At 37.2% G+C, this 14,525-nt stretch overlaps 1 protein-coding gene across 1 annotated transcript; it reads right to left on the bottom strand.

Moving 5' to 3' along the window:
* Positions 1-6,803: 6,803 nt before the first annotated feature.
* On the bottom strand, positions 6,804-13,106 carry vps72a (vacuolar protein sorting 72 homolog a). Its single transcript, XM_062435985.1, has 6 exons — positions 12,727-13,106; positions 9,682-9,834; positions 9,175-9,295; positions 8,802-8,978; positions 8,269-8,413; positions 6,804-7,864 (listed from the first exon to the last, which is right to left on the bottom strand). The coding sequence occupies exons 1-6, from the start codon at positions 12,841-12,843 to the stop codon at positions 7,474-7,476; spliced, it is 1,104 nt and encodes a 367-aa protein (XP_062291969.1). The 5' UTR covers positions 12,844-13,106; the 3' UTR covers positions 6,804-7,473.
* Positions 13,107-14,525: the final 1,419 nt, after the last annotated feature.

The following is a 14,525-nucleotide window of genomic DNA, read 5'->3' as shown; positions in this document are numbered from 1 at the left end:
TACACTTACAACACTCTGCAGAGATTAACGACACAATAAGGATTATGTATGGTTACAACTGCTGCCCGATGCACGTTAATCATTCCGATTACTGATACTGAAATGAGGATAATTATGAAGGTGATGCCAACTCTGAGCTGCACACAAACCGACTGCACATTGCGCACACTATAACCACAAAATAAATATCCCAGAGGTTTTTACAGGTGAAATCTCGAGTATGTGCAGCATCATATGTGCATTATTTGATTCGTGCACATTTTTGTACGCGCTCCTTGTTTCTACCTCGTTTGGTTTAATCTTGGAAAGCGTCACCCTGCGACGTCCCCATAATCCAGAAATTCATACCGAAGGGTGAATCCGGTGCCAAATTGACGTGGTGTCCTTTTGCGCTCTCGCCGTCCGTCACAGCTAATTTTGACTGAGGAGCAGTGCGTGGAAAATAGGTGCTCGGTGAGCGGAGAAGTCTCTCCCTCGAGGGCGGAGATAGATGGACAGAAAGAGAAACCACCGCCTCCAAAGGCAGGCGAGTCCGCCCTGCGCTCCACCATCTCTGGAGTTTGTAACAGCCCAAAATAAAACGAAGCAACGACGGCCCGCCGCCCACTGCGCCCAATAATTAAGATGGAAATGAGATTTTAGACCACAACAAAGCTCGTCCAAGTTGCTTCTTATATTTAGTACACATGATTGTGTTAATTAGACTTAAGTTTGCGCACCTAAAAAAAATACACTTTTTTTTAGCTGGCAGAAAGTGGGAGCCTGATGCTTTTTCATGATAACAACATTTTAATAAGACCGTGATTCAAGCTGCAAGGTGTTCTGGGAACAAACATGGCAGATGGATGGCCTGAAATAACTTATTATGTGTGGTCAGTCATTGTCATTACAGATGACTAGTGGCAAACCAGGGACTAATGGATCCAGAGCTGGATTACCAATGAGACCCTGGTTCACTGTGTGGCAACTGTTTTTTGTCTTTGAACATGGGAACATGTATCAAGATCTTTATTATTCAAGTCATATTTCAGACTAATTCTGTCCCTGAAGTCCTGATACTAACTCAAACTACAAAAACATATTAAAAGTTAGGTTTAGCTCTTTTAAGTCCATTTTAACAATACTAACACCCATAAGTACATTTAAAGAGTTAATGGTCATTGTAATTATTTCTCCTGTTCATACTGGTTTAAAAAACACGATCAAAACAAAAGCAGCAGAGGCTGAGATATCCAGACTTTTGAAGATCCAAAACTCCTACGTCCTACATTTCCCATTATGGACTCAATCATATCTTTTGCCAGACTTGTCCTGTCTGGTAAATTCACATTTCTATCAAACATGCTGGTTTGTTACCCAGGGCATCCTGTTAAAAGCTGAACATGAAAACTGTGCAACTGTTTCCACAAGCTGGTTGTAGTCCCCATGACACTGACACCGATGTTTATATATAAGACAGACTCTGGTGAGGTTGGTTTACATTGGAGCCGTTTTTTTAGTTTGTAGTGTAAATGACAACCAGCACACTTATTAGAAGGTCTGAATTCAGCAATTAAGACGTGTTGAAAAACAGTATTTCTAAAGAGAAGTCCTTTTTGATTGGAAGTCAGCTGGAGCCACAGGGTGATTTTTTGGAGCCAGCAGCCAATGGTCGTTGGTGGCATTAAACCGTAAAGTACTTCTGCATTAGCTTCAGCCTCGAGCGATGGTAGTTGCTGCTTGACTTTAAATCAGTAGAGTGCCCCGTTAAGTTCAGCTGAAGCAAATATGAGGGTTCAGCAGTCCGAGTTAGCCAAATGAAGTGGGTATTTTCCAAAGTTGTAGTCTTTTTCTTCTTCCTTGTGGTTGGACAGTGTTTTTTGGCTGAGCTGCAGTCCAGGTACCATTGTAGACAATTCAATACTGAGAAGACGGTAACTTTGGATGATATATGCTTGATTTGAGTAACTCAGACTGACTATGAAGCTTCAGCTGAATTTCAGAAGGCCTTTTTGCACAGAATGAGGACTGCAGATTTTGTCCCTCATTGAGTCCTGCAAGGAAGCGAGGAGGAATAATAGCACAGACCAGAAAAGAAACCCTTTTTATGCACAAATGGGCATATATGTATTGTTTTATGACAGACTAGAAAAAATGTGAACCTTTTTGGTGCTCAGTGATGTTTTTTGTGTTGAAAATATCTCATACAATCTGCGGGTGACTCATTTGGATTTTAATAGTCTGTAATCTGTTTTATTCTGGTCACTGAGAAAACAAGAAACAGTCCAACATAACTGTCCATATAGGCATGGAAGTGTGGAGGCAACAGCAATTGTTCTGGTTCAAAGGAATTTTCATTTGGATATCTGCAATGTAAACATGTTATATAAATGTGTATTGCTAATAATTAAATCCGGAATGTGTCATAGATCATTTCGTGGGCACATATATATATATATACATATATAAAGAGGGTGTTGCATTAATTCCTGATGAAGAAGGTGTAACCACGTTAAAGGGTTGTTTATTTTCTGTCTCTGTGTCATAAACATGAGACTGGTGGTAAAATGTGGATCGAAAAATGATCAGAAAACGAAGATGTGACGTAATGATAACCGTATTTTGTAAATGGTAATAATCCTTTGAATGAATCATTTTGATCTGTTTAAAAATACACCATCAAGAGGATAAAATGGGGGTGTTAAAACAGAAAACAGATTAACATTTGTTTTGACAGTTATTAGACAATGAGTTGCTTAAATTATCTTTTCTTTATGCATTGCTCTTTTTATGTCCGTAATCTAGAGTGGAGTTCGCTCAGGTTTTACTGTGATCATTTTATTGGGATTGAAGGTGTAATCGGACTGATTGAAGCTGTACCGAACACAAGATAAGATTTGACCAAACTGAACGGGAAGCTGATGATGTTCCCAAATATAAAAGCCACACTTGGGACGTTTACTGGACGGACGGCACATTCAGTCATCGAAAATATAGACTGGAAAGGACACGTCCCTGCTTTTTAATTCTCAGCCCTCAGTCAGTCACTCACTCACTCAATCACTCAAACACACACACACACACACATCTCCATGGAAACTGATAAAAGAATCGCTGGTGTGCAAAAAGAAGAGATTGACAAAGCATATACAAGAACTTGGATGGTCAGCAAGAAACGTATTTAAGGAAGAAAGAAAAACAACAGGGGAAGCATCAATCAGGAAAATGCTCAATAAACGGGGCTATAATGTGAAGAAAATACTTAAAGAATATGATACTCGTGCAAATGTTTTCAATCCACAAAGATTAGCATCATGAAATGCTCCTCAACCACAATTAAAAGAGTGGCTCAAATCTAACTTCCTGCTTCATTAAAGGGCTAAATGTTTGATGCAAGCTCGGATCAAACTGCTTGATGTAACACAGACAAGATGACAGATCTTTCTTTCTTTTCTTTTTTTTTTTTAGTAAATATGAACGAATCAAAATTACGGGGATGTTGCAGATAGCAGAACAGAGAGGGTGGGCATGAGAAGAGGGGAGAGGACAAGGGAAGGAGTACAGCACAGAGTACAGCACAGTACACCACCTACACTCGTCGCCATGGCAACTACCACACTAGAAAGAGTGAAAAATGCAGTTGCCTCTCTTCCCTATTCTGAAAAACGTTCAATTGGTACCATATGCGCTGTGCAGTATGTGGGAAGACAAAGCTTTCAGTGTTTGGTTGTTGCATATGATATGAAGAAGTGTTTCAAAAAAGTATTTGTGGTTATAAATCTCTCTCTCTCTGCAAGAATAAATATTTTAACTGCTTACGTTACATCCATCTATCCACCAGAGATGCTGGCTTATGCCTGACACTGAATTAATCACCATCGCTTTAAGGGATAACTTGTTATTTTTGAATTCATGTGTTGTTTGTTCATTTGGTTGTTTTTTTCTCCTCTTTTACAAGGCAAGCGGCACAGTGTGTGGGCAGCGGTTGTCTGCTTTCAAAGAACAAGTATTAAGGTTGATGGAATTGAAAAAGGCATGATAAAATAAAGTCCTTCTTCTAAATGAGGTTCCTGCTTGGTGACACCATAACAACTCAAAACCTTTCAAGGCAGGTTTGTATCTGACACAGCTGAAGATACGAGAGCAGTTGGATTTATTGACTATTATTGTGGAAGAATGTGTCAAAAATGTGCTTATAATTTGTCCTAAATTACATCTTGTTGTTTAAACATTAAAACAAGCTGGTGAAATTATTTGAAACAATGTGCTTTGCTACACCCACCCTTCTTTTTTTAGCCATCTTTGCATGATGGGCCTTTCATCCTATTCTGGACTCACTTTGCTTCCTCAAAACGGCTTAACTGCCAATGTGCTGCTTTTAGTGTAACTAGATGTTCACTCTATTACCAAATAAATCATTCAAGTTGTGGTGTTTAGTCACAGCAGTCTGAAGGGATTTTCTTTGTCTATTCCGTGTTCATTTTTGCGGGGCGGACTGTCATGATTAATACAAAAGTACAATCAGTCTGTCTGTCAACTCAGCATATGACAAATAGATGAGGTCGGTCGTCGGACAGCCCACCAGTAAAATGTCCAGATGGTCGACTCATCCGCCTCTGCTCTTCACTTCAGTGTGTTTGGTTTTTTTTGTTTGCATCATGACAGATAGCGTCTGACTGCCTGAACACAGAAGTACATTTGATCTTTATCCCCGTCGTCAGATTGTCACGAGACCCTTCTTCTCACCACTGGAAGTACAGTCCTCACTGGAAATATGACATTTTGGTCTTTATGATAACTTAATCAGATCTGTGTCAATGCCTGTTGTGTAATAGATTATTCATGTATTCCTCCATGTGGATCAGTGTCTTAGTAATAGCTTTATATAATACTGTTTTTGTAGTAGCTATATTACAAGAAAATTAACATAATTGTTTTGTATTGACAGGAAGTGATGCAACACATGTGACGCTGAGGGATGTCACTGCCAATTAAATTTAAAGAGACAACAAAATGTTTTTCTAAGTATTATACATTTATTTTTTTGTTTTTAAAGGTGTTACCAGAGCTGCCATACGTAATAGTTTTTCTTTTCAGCTATGAGCAGCTCCTCCATTTTCTTTGGTGCTTTTTGTTGCATAATGGGAGAAGAGTGTAGATCAAAAGCACACTCAAAAAAGTGAGTTTCCGTTTTGAATATATACTATTTTGTCACTTTTACTTTGTGAACACCTGACATACTCAAAAATATGCTCAGAATTAGTGTGGATTTGGGACACAACTAACGCCCTTTGTCAGGCCATCCTGGCAACCGAGGTTCTACTTTAAAGGATAGGTTCATCATTTTGCTAGTCTGTCATAGTTAACCATAGACTGTAAATGGACCGTGCTAACCAAGCTAGCAGCTAGCATTAGGTTCATCCAAATATGGTAACTTCTGGCTCCAAAGATCCAAGACAGGGTCCAAACGCAAACTCAAGGCTTTAAAACAAGAGTCCACAAACTAGTGGGTGACGTCATGATGGCAACGTCTCATTTCATTTCATTTCAAGGTCGCCTTTACCAATGAGTCATGATGCCGTCATCCTCATCAACCATGTACCCAGCTTGTGTATGAATGTCAAAACTGACAAAGTCCAACTAGAATAAATACATATATTCCCAGAAATAAAAATAATGTGATATGGACTAACTGTATTATATGTCAAGAGCATTATTTTTACCCTCTACTATTTTAGGCACTGAAATCTGGGACTAAACATTAACGTTATTTTTATTTCCCAGTGGGCTTTTATGTAACAGGCATGCTGAGATGGCCTAAAGCTACTGGATGCTGTGATTCCTGTTCATTGTGTGGAAGGGTCAAAGGTGCCGCGCTAGTCAAGTACTCAGTGGTGTTATGGGCAACTCTGTATCTCTGTGATTGTACCCTGAGAGAAAAAATAGAGAAAACCTAATTAAGGCCTTGGAGGGATCAACATTGCAGTATTGTTTGCTGTGGGGTACTCGACACTGGATCTAACACAATTTTCTGCTATTAATCATTAACAGAAAATACTAATAGCTTCATGACCAGCTGAAAAAATAGACTCAAAATGCTTGTAAATTTTCTGTTTGGCTACATTTAGATACTGTAATGTTATTTGTTTGTGCCAAATGTTATATCCAACCGGATATCTACACATTGAGGCAGTTTGTGGAAATATAAACTAAAACCTAAACAAGTATAAACCACTTAACACTGACTTTTTCAACTCTCAGAGAGTTTAAAGTAAGGACATTTAAAGTAAGGTGGAAAGACAAACCATGCAAAGTCTTAAATATTTTAGCATTGGGCGGTTGCAGGTAGAAATTATAGCTTTGAACGTTTGAAGGATTTACACCGACACATTAATTTGTCAGATGCAAGCAGCAAATGAAACTCTTGGGCACAGTTGATTTTGACATCTAAACTCCAGTGAAACTTCTAAAATGATCTCATGTGATTCAGTAATGGGGCTGAACTGAATATGAAATTAAGTTTTGATATTATGATATTATCGCAGTAAACTGAAGTTAATCTAGCTTTGATTACAAACACAGCCAATGTACAGATAGAATCAGGGTGGATTTAAAGTAATGGAGGGTGTTACAGATGAAATACATTTTTATCAAATATAACTATAAAAATGTTGATATTACATCAACAAAACTCTCTTGACAGTCTACTTATGTTTTTAATGTATTTCCAAAGTGCTTCTTATAGTGCAACTGTTTCTTGTTTGATGTTAATGAAAGATTTACTACCAGACTTTATGGAAATAGTAAATAGAATTATTTCAAGTTTCAAATATTTATTTTTGTTGAGAAATATGTACATTTGTAAAATGCAAATGTTTTAACAGTAACAAAAAGGCATTTATTAAACAAAAAAGTGTTTGATTCCAAAGGCAAATCAGAGTTTTTTATCCACTCAACCCGGATTTGTCAATCAAGGCATTAAAGGACCAGTGTGTAGAATTTAGTTGCATCTAACAGAACAGAAGCCGTTTTTGAGTTTCACAGCCACCGTGTGTGTGTGGGGATGGGTGTGTGTGCTAGGATTTAGATGCCACTAAATCCTACACCCTGCACCTTTAATCTACAAAATAACCCTTCAACACAGACACATCACAAATAAGACTTTTCTTTTTGCAGATTAAGGGAATGCCTGATTGTGTTGTTGGATGTTGTGTTAACTTATATTTCTATTTTGTACGGGTCAACTGTAGCACTGAAAATATAACAAATCACATCCCAAAATGTTTTGTTCTTGTTATTTCCTGTTGGTGGGAACAGTTTTTATAGATGGAGATAGAAGTAGACGTAGACAGTTGTTTGAAGAAAAAGTGTTCACGGTGTCAGGCCGCTACTGGTTATAGTTTTCCCTCATGTTACTCAGTCAAGTCACTCTACCTGAACTAAGGAATCTAAAAACAAAACAAGTCTGTTTCCAATATACTGAAGCAATGTAATCTATGTTGCAACAGCGCTCTGCTTGACCATCATTTTCTGCCGGGCACCCTTAGGCACTGAGGAGTCGAGTCCCGTCGCCCCTCCCGAAGTGTTTGGAAATCCATGAGCAGCCACGTATTTACGGTACGCCTCTCGGATGATGCGGAAGGCTCGTGTGTTAGCGTAAGGGATATCAGTTACTGGGTCTCGGTACAGTGCGGCTTTGTGGGTGACTGGACAAACCTCCTGGACAGGAATCTGAGGACTTGTCTGTGCGCTGCGTGGGAAACCTGCCTCAAACGCTTCGTCATCACTGAACGTTATGTAAGTGCGGGAGCACAAGCCTCCGGCGGGCTGCTGCGAAGGCGTGGAGGGATTTGGCGGAGCAGTCTGAGGAACATCCTGATCCAACCTTTGGAAAATTGAGGAATAACAAATGTTACTATTTTTACATAAATTTTGCTATACGTCTTCACATTTTCATATTTTAACTTTTGTTTTGGTCAAATTGAATGTCTGGTCGGGTCGGGGGCTATAAGAGGTCAAGTGAAATGAAGTAATATCAATTTCACAGCAGGAGAACTGAAAATACAATAAATCTCCAAGTTACATAACCACTAATCATTGGCATAAAATGTTTTGGTATGATAATTTAAAAGGGGTTTAATACTTGTATGGTCAGCGAAATATTGTTTTCCACTGAGCAGATTACTTCAAGCTAGCACAAAAAATGTATAAAGCGGTTCAAAGAGGTCAACAGTCTATCTGCCAAATTATTTCTGAAGCCAAATATGTTCAGCAGGAGATAAAACGCACCCTTCAACATCAACATTTTCTTCTTTTAGGACTGAGTGAGAGACAAGGGGCATGAGTACTGAATGATAACGGATGGTCGGTCCTTCGAAACGCCGCTTCTTGTGGACTTGTTTCTTCTTGTCCGCTTCCAGACGTTCATAGTTTTCTACAAACAGGAAGTAAAATCAAATTAGGTATTGATATTTTAAATGTGTATTTGTAATCAAGTGAAACATTTTGAGGCAATATATGGATTTGCTCATGTACATTATTAATTTAACAGCATTTTAAAAGCAATGAATCAGTGAAATCAGTTCATTTGTATACACTATATTAACCATTTCCATTAATATTTGTTTATGCAATGATATTTCTGTGACTATTGCTTTATTTGTGATAAAAACCTCTAATAAAGTTCTATTATTGTATAAAAAGCAATGAAAAAACAAAAAGATTTACGATCATATTACTGACTGTAATCTACTATGAACTGAAGATTTAGCATATTTACATATTTATTTTCTTCAGTCTTAAAAAATGAAGCATTATAATACCTAGTGATCGAATGTTGATCTCAGCTGTTATCTTGGCCTCAGCCAGCAGTTCTTCTTGGGTTAGGGGACGGTCACGGTGGGCACCTCTCCGTCGCCGAGGTGCATCCTGCCTCTCTTGCAAGCGCAGATTGGTCTTCCGAGTGTGTTCACTGGTGGACTGTCGCACAGACTTACGAGCTAAAGATGGATCAAGAACTTAAATTAACCCAAACAAAGGAGCTGTGTTCAAAAACTATTCACAATACAAATGTCTACTCAGACATGTACTTTTTCTGATGCAGTTGTGATGTAATCATGGTTTGTTTATAATGTGATGGACTGATTTAAGTGTTTTTGGATTTTGAATTTATTGAGAGGTAACGGTGTCTCTTACTTTCAGCAAAATCTTGAAATTCTTGAGGAATCCTCCTTTTGAGCTCCACTTTAGCTTTCTCAGTCTTCTTTGTTTCCTCAGAGGGTCTTTTGGGTTTGGGCTTTGCCACCTTTATAGGTTCCTTGGATTAAACAAAGACAAAAAAGCTACCAATTTAATAAAAGTATGACAAACAAACAAACTTTTCTGAAAGAAATTTGGAACTGCCTGCTTATGACCGTAATGTAACAGATTCTAATTCGACAACCACAGATGAAATTGTTATCGCTCTTACTGCTCCCTCAGCTGCTGTTACGAGGATGGCATTTGGCATCCAATGCTGCAGAACAGCAACAGTAAAAAGCAGCTGCAAGGGCTTTATTGTGTGTAATAAGTATCAATGTAGGGTCAGAAATATTCTTCACCAGCTAAAGTAAGGATAAAAACACACATTTTAGAAGATTTAGGTGATTTCATTTAATTAATTAATTAATTAAGTCTGACAGCTCTTGAAATTAGTGTCGCTACCTTATAAGCTTTAGTGACGACTCGACTTTTCCTCCGAGGTGCGTCCTCCTCCTGGTCGCTGTCTGGCTCGTCACCTTCGTCGATGTCAAAATCACTGTCCACCTCATCTTCAGTGTCTGAATGTTCTCCGTGATACTCGTCATCTCCTGATTCCTGGAGGGGAGAAAACAGGCACAAAAGATATAAAGGTAAAAGATATAAGAAAATCTATGAGACTTTCTGAGGGAGACTCCAGCTACTCACATTCCCCTACTGTAACACAAACACATACAGAGATGAAACTCAAGAGCAATTTATAACAATTAAGAATCAAAAATTAAAATTAAAATCAACACCTGCAGTACAAGAACATAAACTCTGAGTTAAAACAAAAGTAAAAATTTAAGCTAAATGCCATATAGCAGCAGTCCTGATTTGATTTTTCAAACCATTATGAGACAACAAACCTCTGAAGAAGCAAAATAATCTTAACCTAACTATTAAGTGCATAAGTAAGAGAAAAGCTGCAAGTTTTTTTGGTTGTTTTGTGACATGTAAATCGTGACTACATATGCAAACACATAAAAAACCACAGTGACAGAGAGAGTAACACTTAAAATACTCGACTGACATTCAGAAACTCAAAATATTTCACTGACTCTATTAATCAGATTATCCTTCAAATTCAAGTATGGGTACAGGCATGATCACACAGTTTTATCGAATGAGGTGTCTCAGGATTTGTTTGTGAATTTTTTTCATCTCGTTATTTTTCATCACACTCGGCTGAGACGGACTTCAGACCTGCCAGAGCAGCCGGTGCTAAATCCTCCTACACAAGCTGACCCTTGCACCGACAGCCGCTCGAAGAAAATTAGCTAGACTGTAAATTGAGAAAATAAATCATTGCATCATAACGCCTCAAATTAAGTTACCATAAAATATATGCTGTGTAATGTTGACACAAAATAGAGCTTAAGCCTTTCTTCTCTATGTGTGTGTGTGTGTGTGTGTGTGTGTGTGTGTGTGTGTGTGTGTGTGTGTGTGTGTGTGTGTGTGTGTGTGTGTGTGTGTGTGTGTGTGTGTGAGTGAGTGAGTGAGTGAGTGAGTGAGTGAGTGAGTGAGTGAGTGCGTGAGTGAGCGAGTGTCGGAAGAAAGGCTGGCATCCAGTATTCAAAAATTTGTTGGCTCTAAAAATGGACTGAAACAGGATATTTTGAAGTCATCTGTGACAGTTTCAGATGATTCATGCAGGTATGTTGGTTTTGATGACAGGAGCTGCTGTAAGACTTAACGGACCGTACATTATACAGACCGATTCCACGCTGTAAATCTGCCACTGCTTTATTGGATTGTTGAACTTCAAAATATTTTTCTCCTTTTTTGTGGCCCTGTTCACAGATCAATGAAACCAAAGCTAATGGGAATTCGTCCCAGTTTCAAAACCGTTCAGTCTGCTGAGCAATTTATGCCAACCCTGCTATTGAACGTGATCTTCTCACACAATATTATCTGTTGTGGTGGTAACAGCACAGAGGCATGGAGGCATAAGCACATTTAAATAAGCGTGTCTTCGTCTGGCAAAGATTTTGAGATGTAAGGGAACATACACTGAGACGCCAGTCTAATACAATAAATGTAACCTTCATGGACATTTTTGACTAAATTGTTTTAGAGAGGGGTTGGCTCAACTTCATTGACATTTTAGAGGCTGCAGTTTGTGATGCTGTGTGATTGTACTGCATTACAAAAATATATGTTTATAAGAAGATAAGATATGATATTCCTTTATTAGTCTCACAATGGCGAAATTTGCATTAGTACAGCAGCAAGTGGACAGTAAAATAGAAAGAGCATCAATAAGAAAAGAATAAAAAATAATAAATAAGTACGAAAAACAACAAGAACAATAATAGTAAAAAGATATAATAAAAAATAAAAATAATCGTGACATTATTTACAAGAGTAATATTGGTACTGAGTGATAATATACCAGAGACATAATTATTGCACAGACTAAAGTGAAAGAAAATAGAAATGTATATTATTTATATATTGCACAGTTGAATTGAAATTAGTAGTATACTTGGATCACATAATTTACATTACCAGTCAACAGTTTGGACACCCATCATTCACTTGAATAAAAAAAGTGTGCCCAAATATCTGACCTGTACTGTATATCAATGATAGGAGACTAAATATTATAAAACATCTCTCAGAAACTCTCACTCTCAATCAAATTAACAGTTATACTCATTTCCAAATGATCCATTAACTTACTACTTTATGGAGTAGTGTAATTTTATTTTTCTTCTAGCTAATGCATTTAACATATTTTTGTGACCATTGCATTGCTTGCATGTAGTCAATTAAATGCTTAAAAGTCCCCCTCCACTCACATTTGTTCGTTTTCACATTCATCTGGTGAAAGTGGAAAGTTTCTTTGTGCTCATTGAAAATCCAATTTTAAGTGGTGGACCTACAAGCATGAGTTGGACATTAGAAATAGTTTCCAGTGGACATGTACTGAGAATGGACTTAACAGTGAAGTAGGAGACATCTTTTGTCCAACACTTAAAACTTTTGGGATGAGATTTAGTGAATATTTCTTGATTCTAGGATTTTTTAATGAGGGAGAAAGAGTTGGTGTCATTTTAAGGGTTCAAGATATCATTTTTACTTTTTTGTGGACAAACTATATCTAGGATAAATTATCATACAAAGTAGAGTAATTTAAATACAACTTAAAACATGAGGGAGAAAATAATCAGCTCCAACTAATGTTTTCATTCATCATTTTAATTTCGGACTTAACAAACACCACATTATTTGGGCTTTTTGACAGCTTGTCTGGTCTAGCTCTGATAACACGTGTTGGTAGTTAATTGTTATTTAATGTTAATGTATAATTAATTTACAAACACATTACAGTTAGTTGCAGCCTAATGTGACAATATGAAGCTACAACAACCTGAGATCCGACCAGCTTCTCAAGAGAGTAACTCAAGCTGATGCTAACTAGTTAGATCACTCGTGTCTTTCAGTTTAATAAACGCTACTCACATCGTTGAAGCCTCCATAAGTGGTCTTGTAAAACTCGTCCTCTTCTTCAGCATCCAGCAGCTTTGACATGCGGTTACCTGCAGTCATTCTGGGTTCTCGGTCAACAGCGAGAGTCATGTTTGCAATAATATAAAAATAAACAATGGTAACGAGTGTATTACCGCTATGCTAATGGTTGTACACCTAATATTTGCTGTTTTGGAGGTAAACTCCGTTACTTGCTGTGTTGATTTAAATTATATCTTGTTACTCATAATTATCTAAGTTAGAACTAAGTTTTAAAGTCACGTTTATGTGTTTTCTTCTCGTATCCACTACAGAAACATTAGCTAGAGCTCACTGCTAAATCAGACTAGCCGCTACTTTCCACACACATCCGGGTTCCGGAGCACATGACGTACTTCCGGGCTATGACTCGAAGATTTCAGCCATTAAATATTCAATATAAATTACATATATATACATTTTTATCAATAATCTTATTGATATTTAATTATCATGAAAATATCAATTGCTGAATCACTCGTGAATCATGATTATGTTGTCATGGAAACCAGTTACTGAGAGGGTGCCTGACACACGGAGAGCTAATGTTACCCTGGCAACACCAGATTAGATTATTCCATGAGCACAACATTATTAACTATCTATGACTGTATTTGCTGCTTATTTTGTATGTTGTATGCTTGTAAGTATAGTTTGTGTTTATACTGTGAGCATGAGTATGGTTTACTTGGTATTTATTTTATTTATTAGTGTTTTACTTAGTATTTATTTATTTATTCATGTTTCTATTTTTATTACAACAAAACATGAACATCTACGGTGGCCCCAAAGCCTGATGATGCGGATAAAAACACGCAAAGACAGACTCAAAAGAAACCAACAAGTCCTCCGACCCAAACGACCATATAGGTCATATAGATGAACCTCCTCCTGGTAGTTTAATTGTGTTTGTCTTCATTATCATGATATAAAGCAAGTGTTCTTCATTTGTTTTAGTTCATTTGTCTGTTTGTTTTTTGGGAAGGGGGTTGTTGTTGTTTGTTTGTTTGTTTCCCACTTGATGAATGAACATGAGATACATTCTTGGGAGCAAAATGCCACAGGGGTTTCACAAACTAAAATATGCAAATAATAATACAAAGAAAGAAAGTAAAATATAGTTATGGTATGGTAGTGTTGCTCTTTTGATGGACCTTTATAATCCTTATTAACACATGACCTCCTTTACTACTTCCAATATACAGTTGCATTTGAAAAGTGAAATCATTATTATTATTATTATTAGTAGTAGTAGTAGTAGTAGTAGTAGTAGTATAATTACTATTTTGTCCATTTGTTTTATCTATATTTCATTATAGGCCTGCTGTTTAAAACATGAGTATGTGTTTTGATATTTCATATCTCTCCTTGTCCCACCTTACCATGCTTTATATGTTCTGTCAATCACGTATTTTGTACTTTCAATAATACATTTTTTTTAGAGGAAGTGTTCTTGTTTGCTCTTATTTGCAGACCTTTCCGATTTTGGTTATTATTATTTACAGTTAGAATAAGTCATTTATTTAACTATACACCCTCTATTAGCTTCTCAATAATTTAAATATCAGGTCAATATGAAGCAATGACCTGAGTCCTCAGTAAGTAAGGCTGGGCAATATATATACATTTTATATCAATGTCATGACATGAAACTAGATAGATTTTGGATATCATAATTTTTTTTTTCCTGGCTTTAAAGTGAACTTAAAAGGCAGTTCTACCTGTTCTATTACCTGTCTTTACCCACTTAGTCA

This window comes from Scomber scombrus, chromosome 16 (genome assembly GCF_963691925.1).
Source record: "Scomber scombrus chromosome 16, fScoSco1.1, whole genome shotgun sequence".
Lineage (NCBI taxonomy): Eukaryota > Metazoa > Chordata > Actinopteri > Scombriformes > Scombridae > Scomber > Scomber scombrus.
This window is presented reverse-complemented; position numbering and strand designations above follow the sequence as displayed.

Coding starts and splice junctions, on each gene's coding strand:
- vps72a (XM_062435985.1), bottom strand. CDS start 12,843: ATGACTCTCGCTGTTGACCGAGAACCCAGAATGACTGCAGGTAACCGC. Junction 8,414..8,801: donor GATCAACATTCGATCACTAG/GTATTATAATGC, acceptor TCCTGTTTGTAG/AAAACTATGAACGTCTGGAA. Junction 7,865..8,268: donor GAAAATGTTGATGTTGAAGG/GTGCGTTTTATC, acceptor AATTTTCCAAAG/GTTGGATCAGGATGTTCCTC.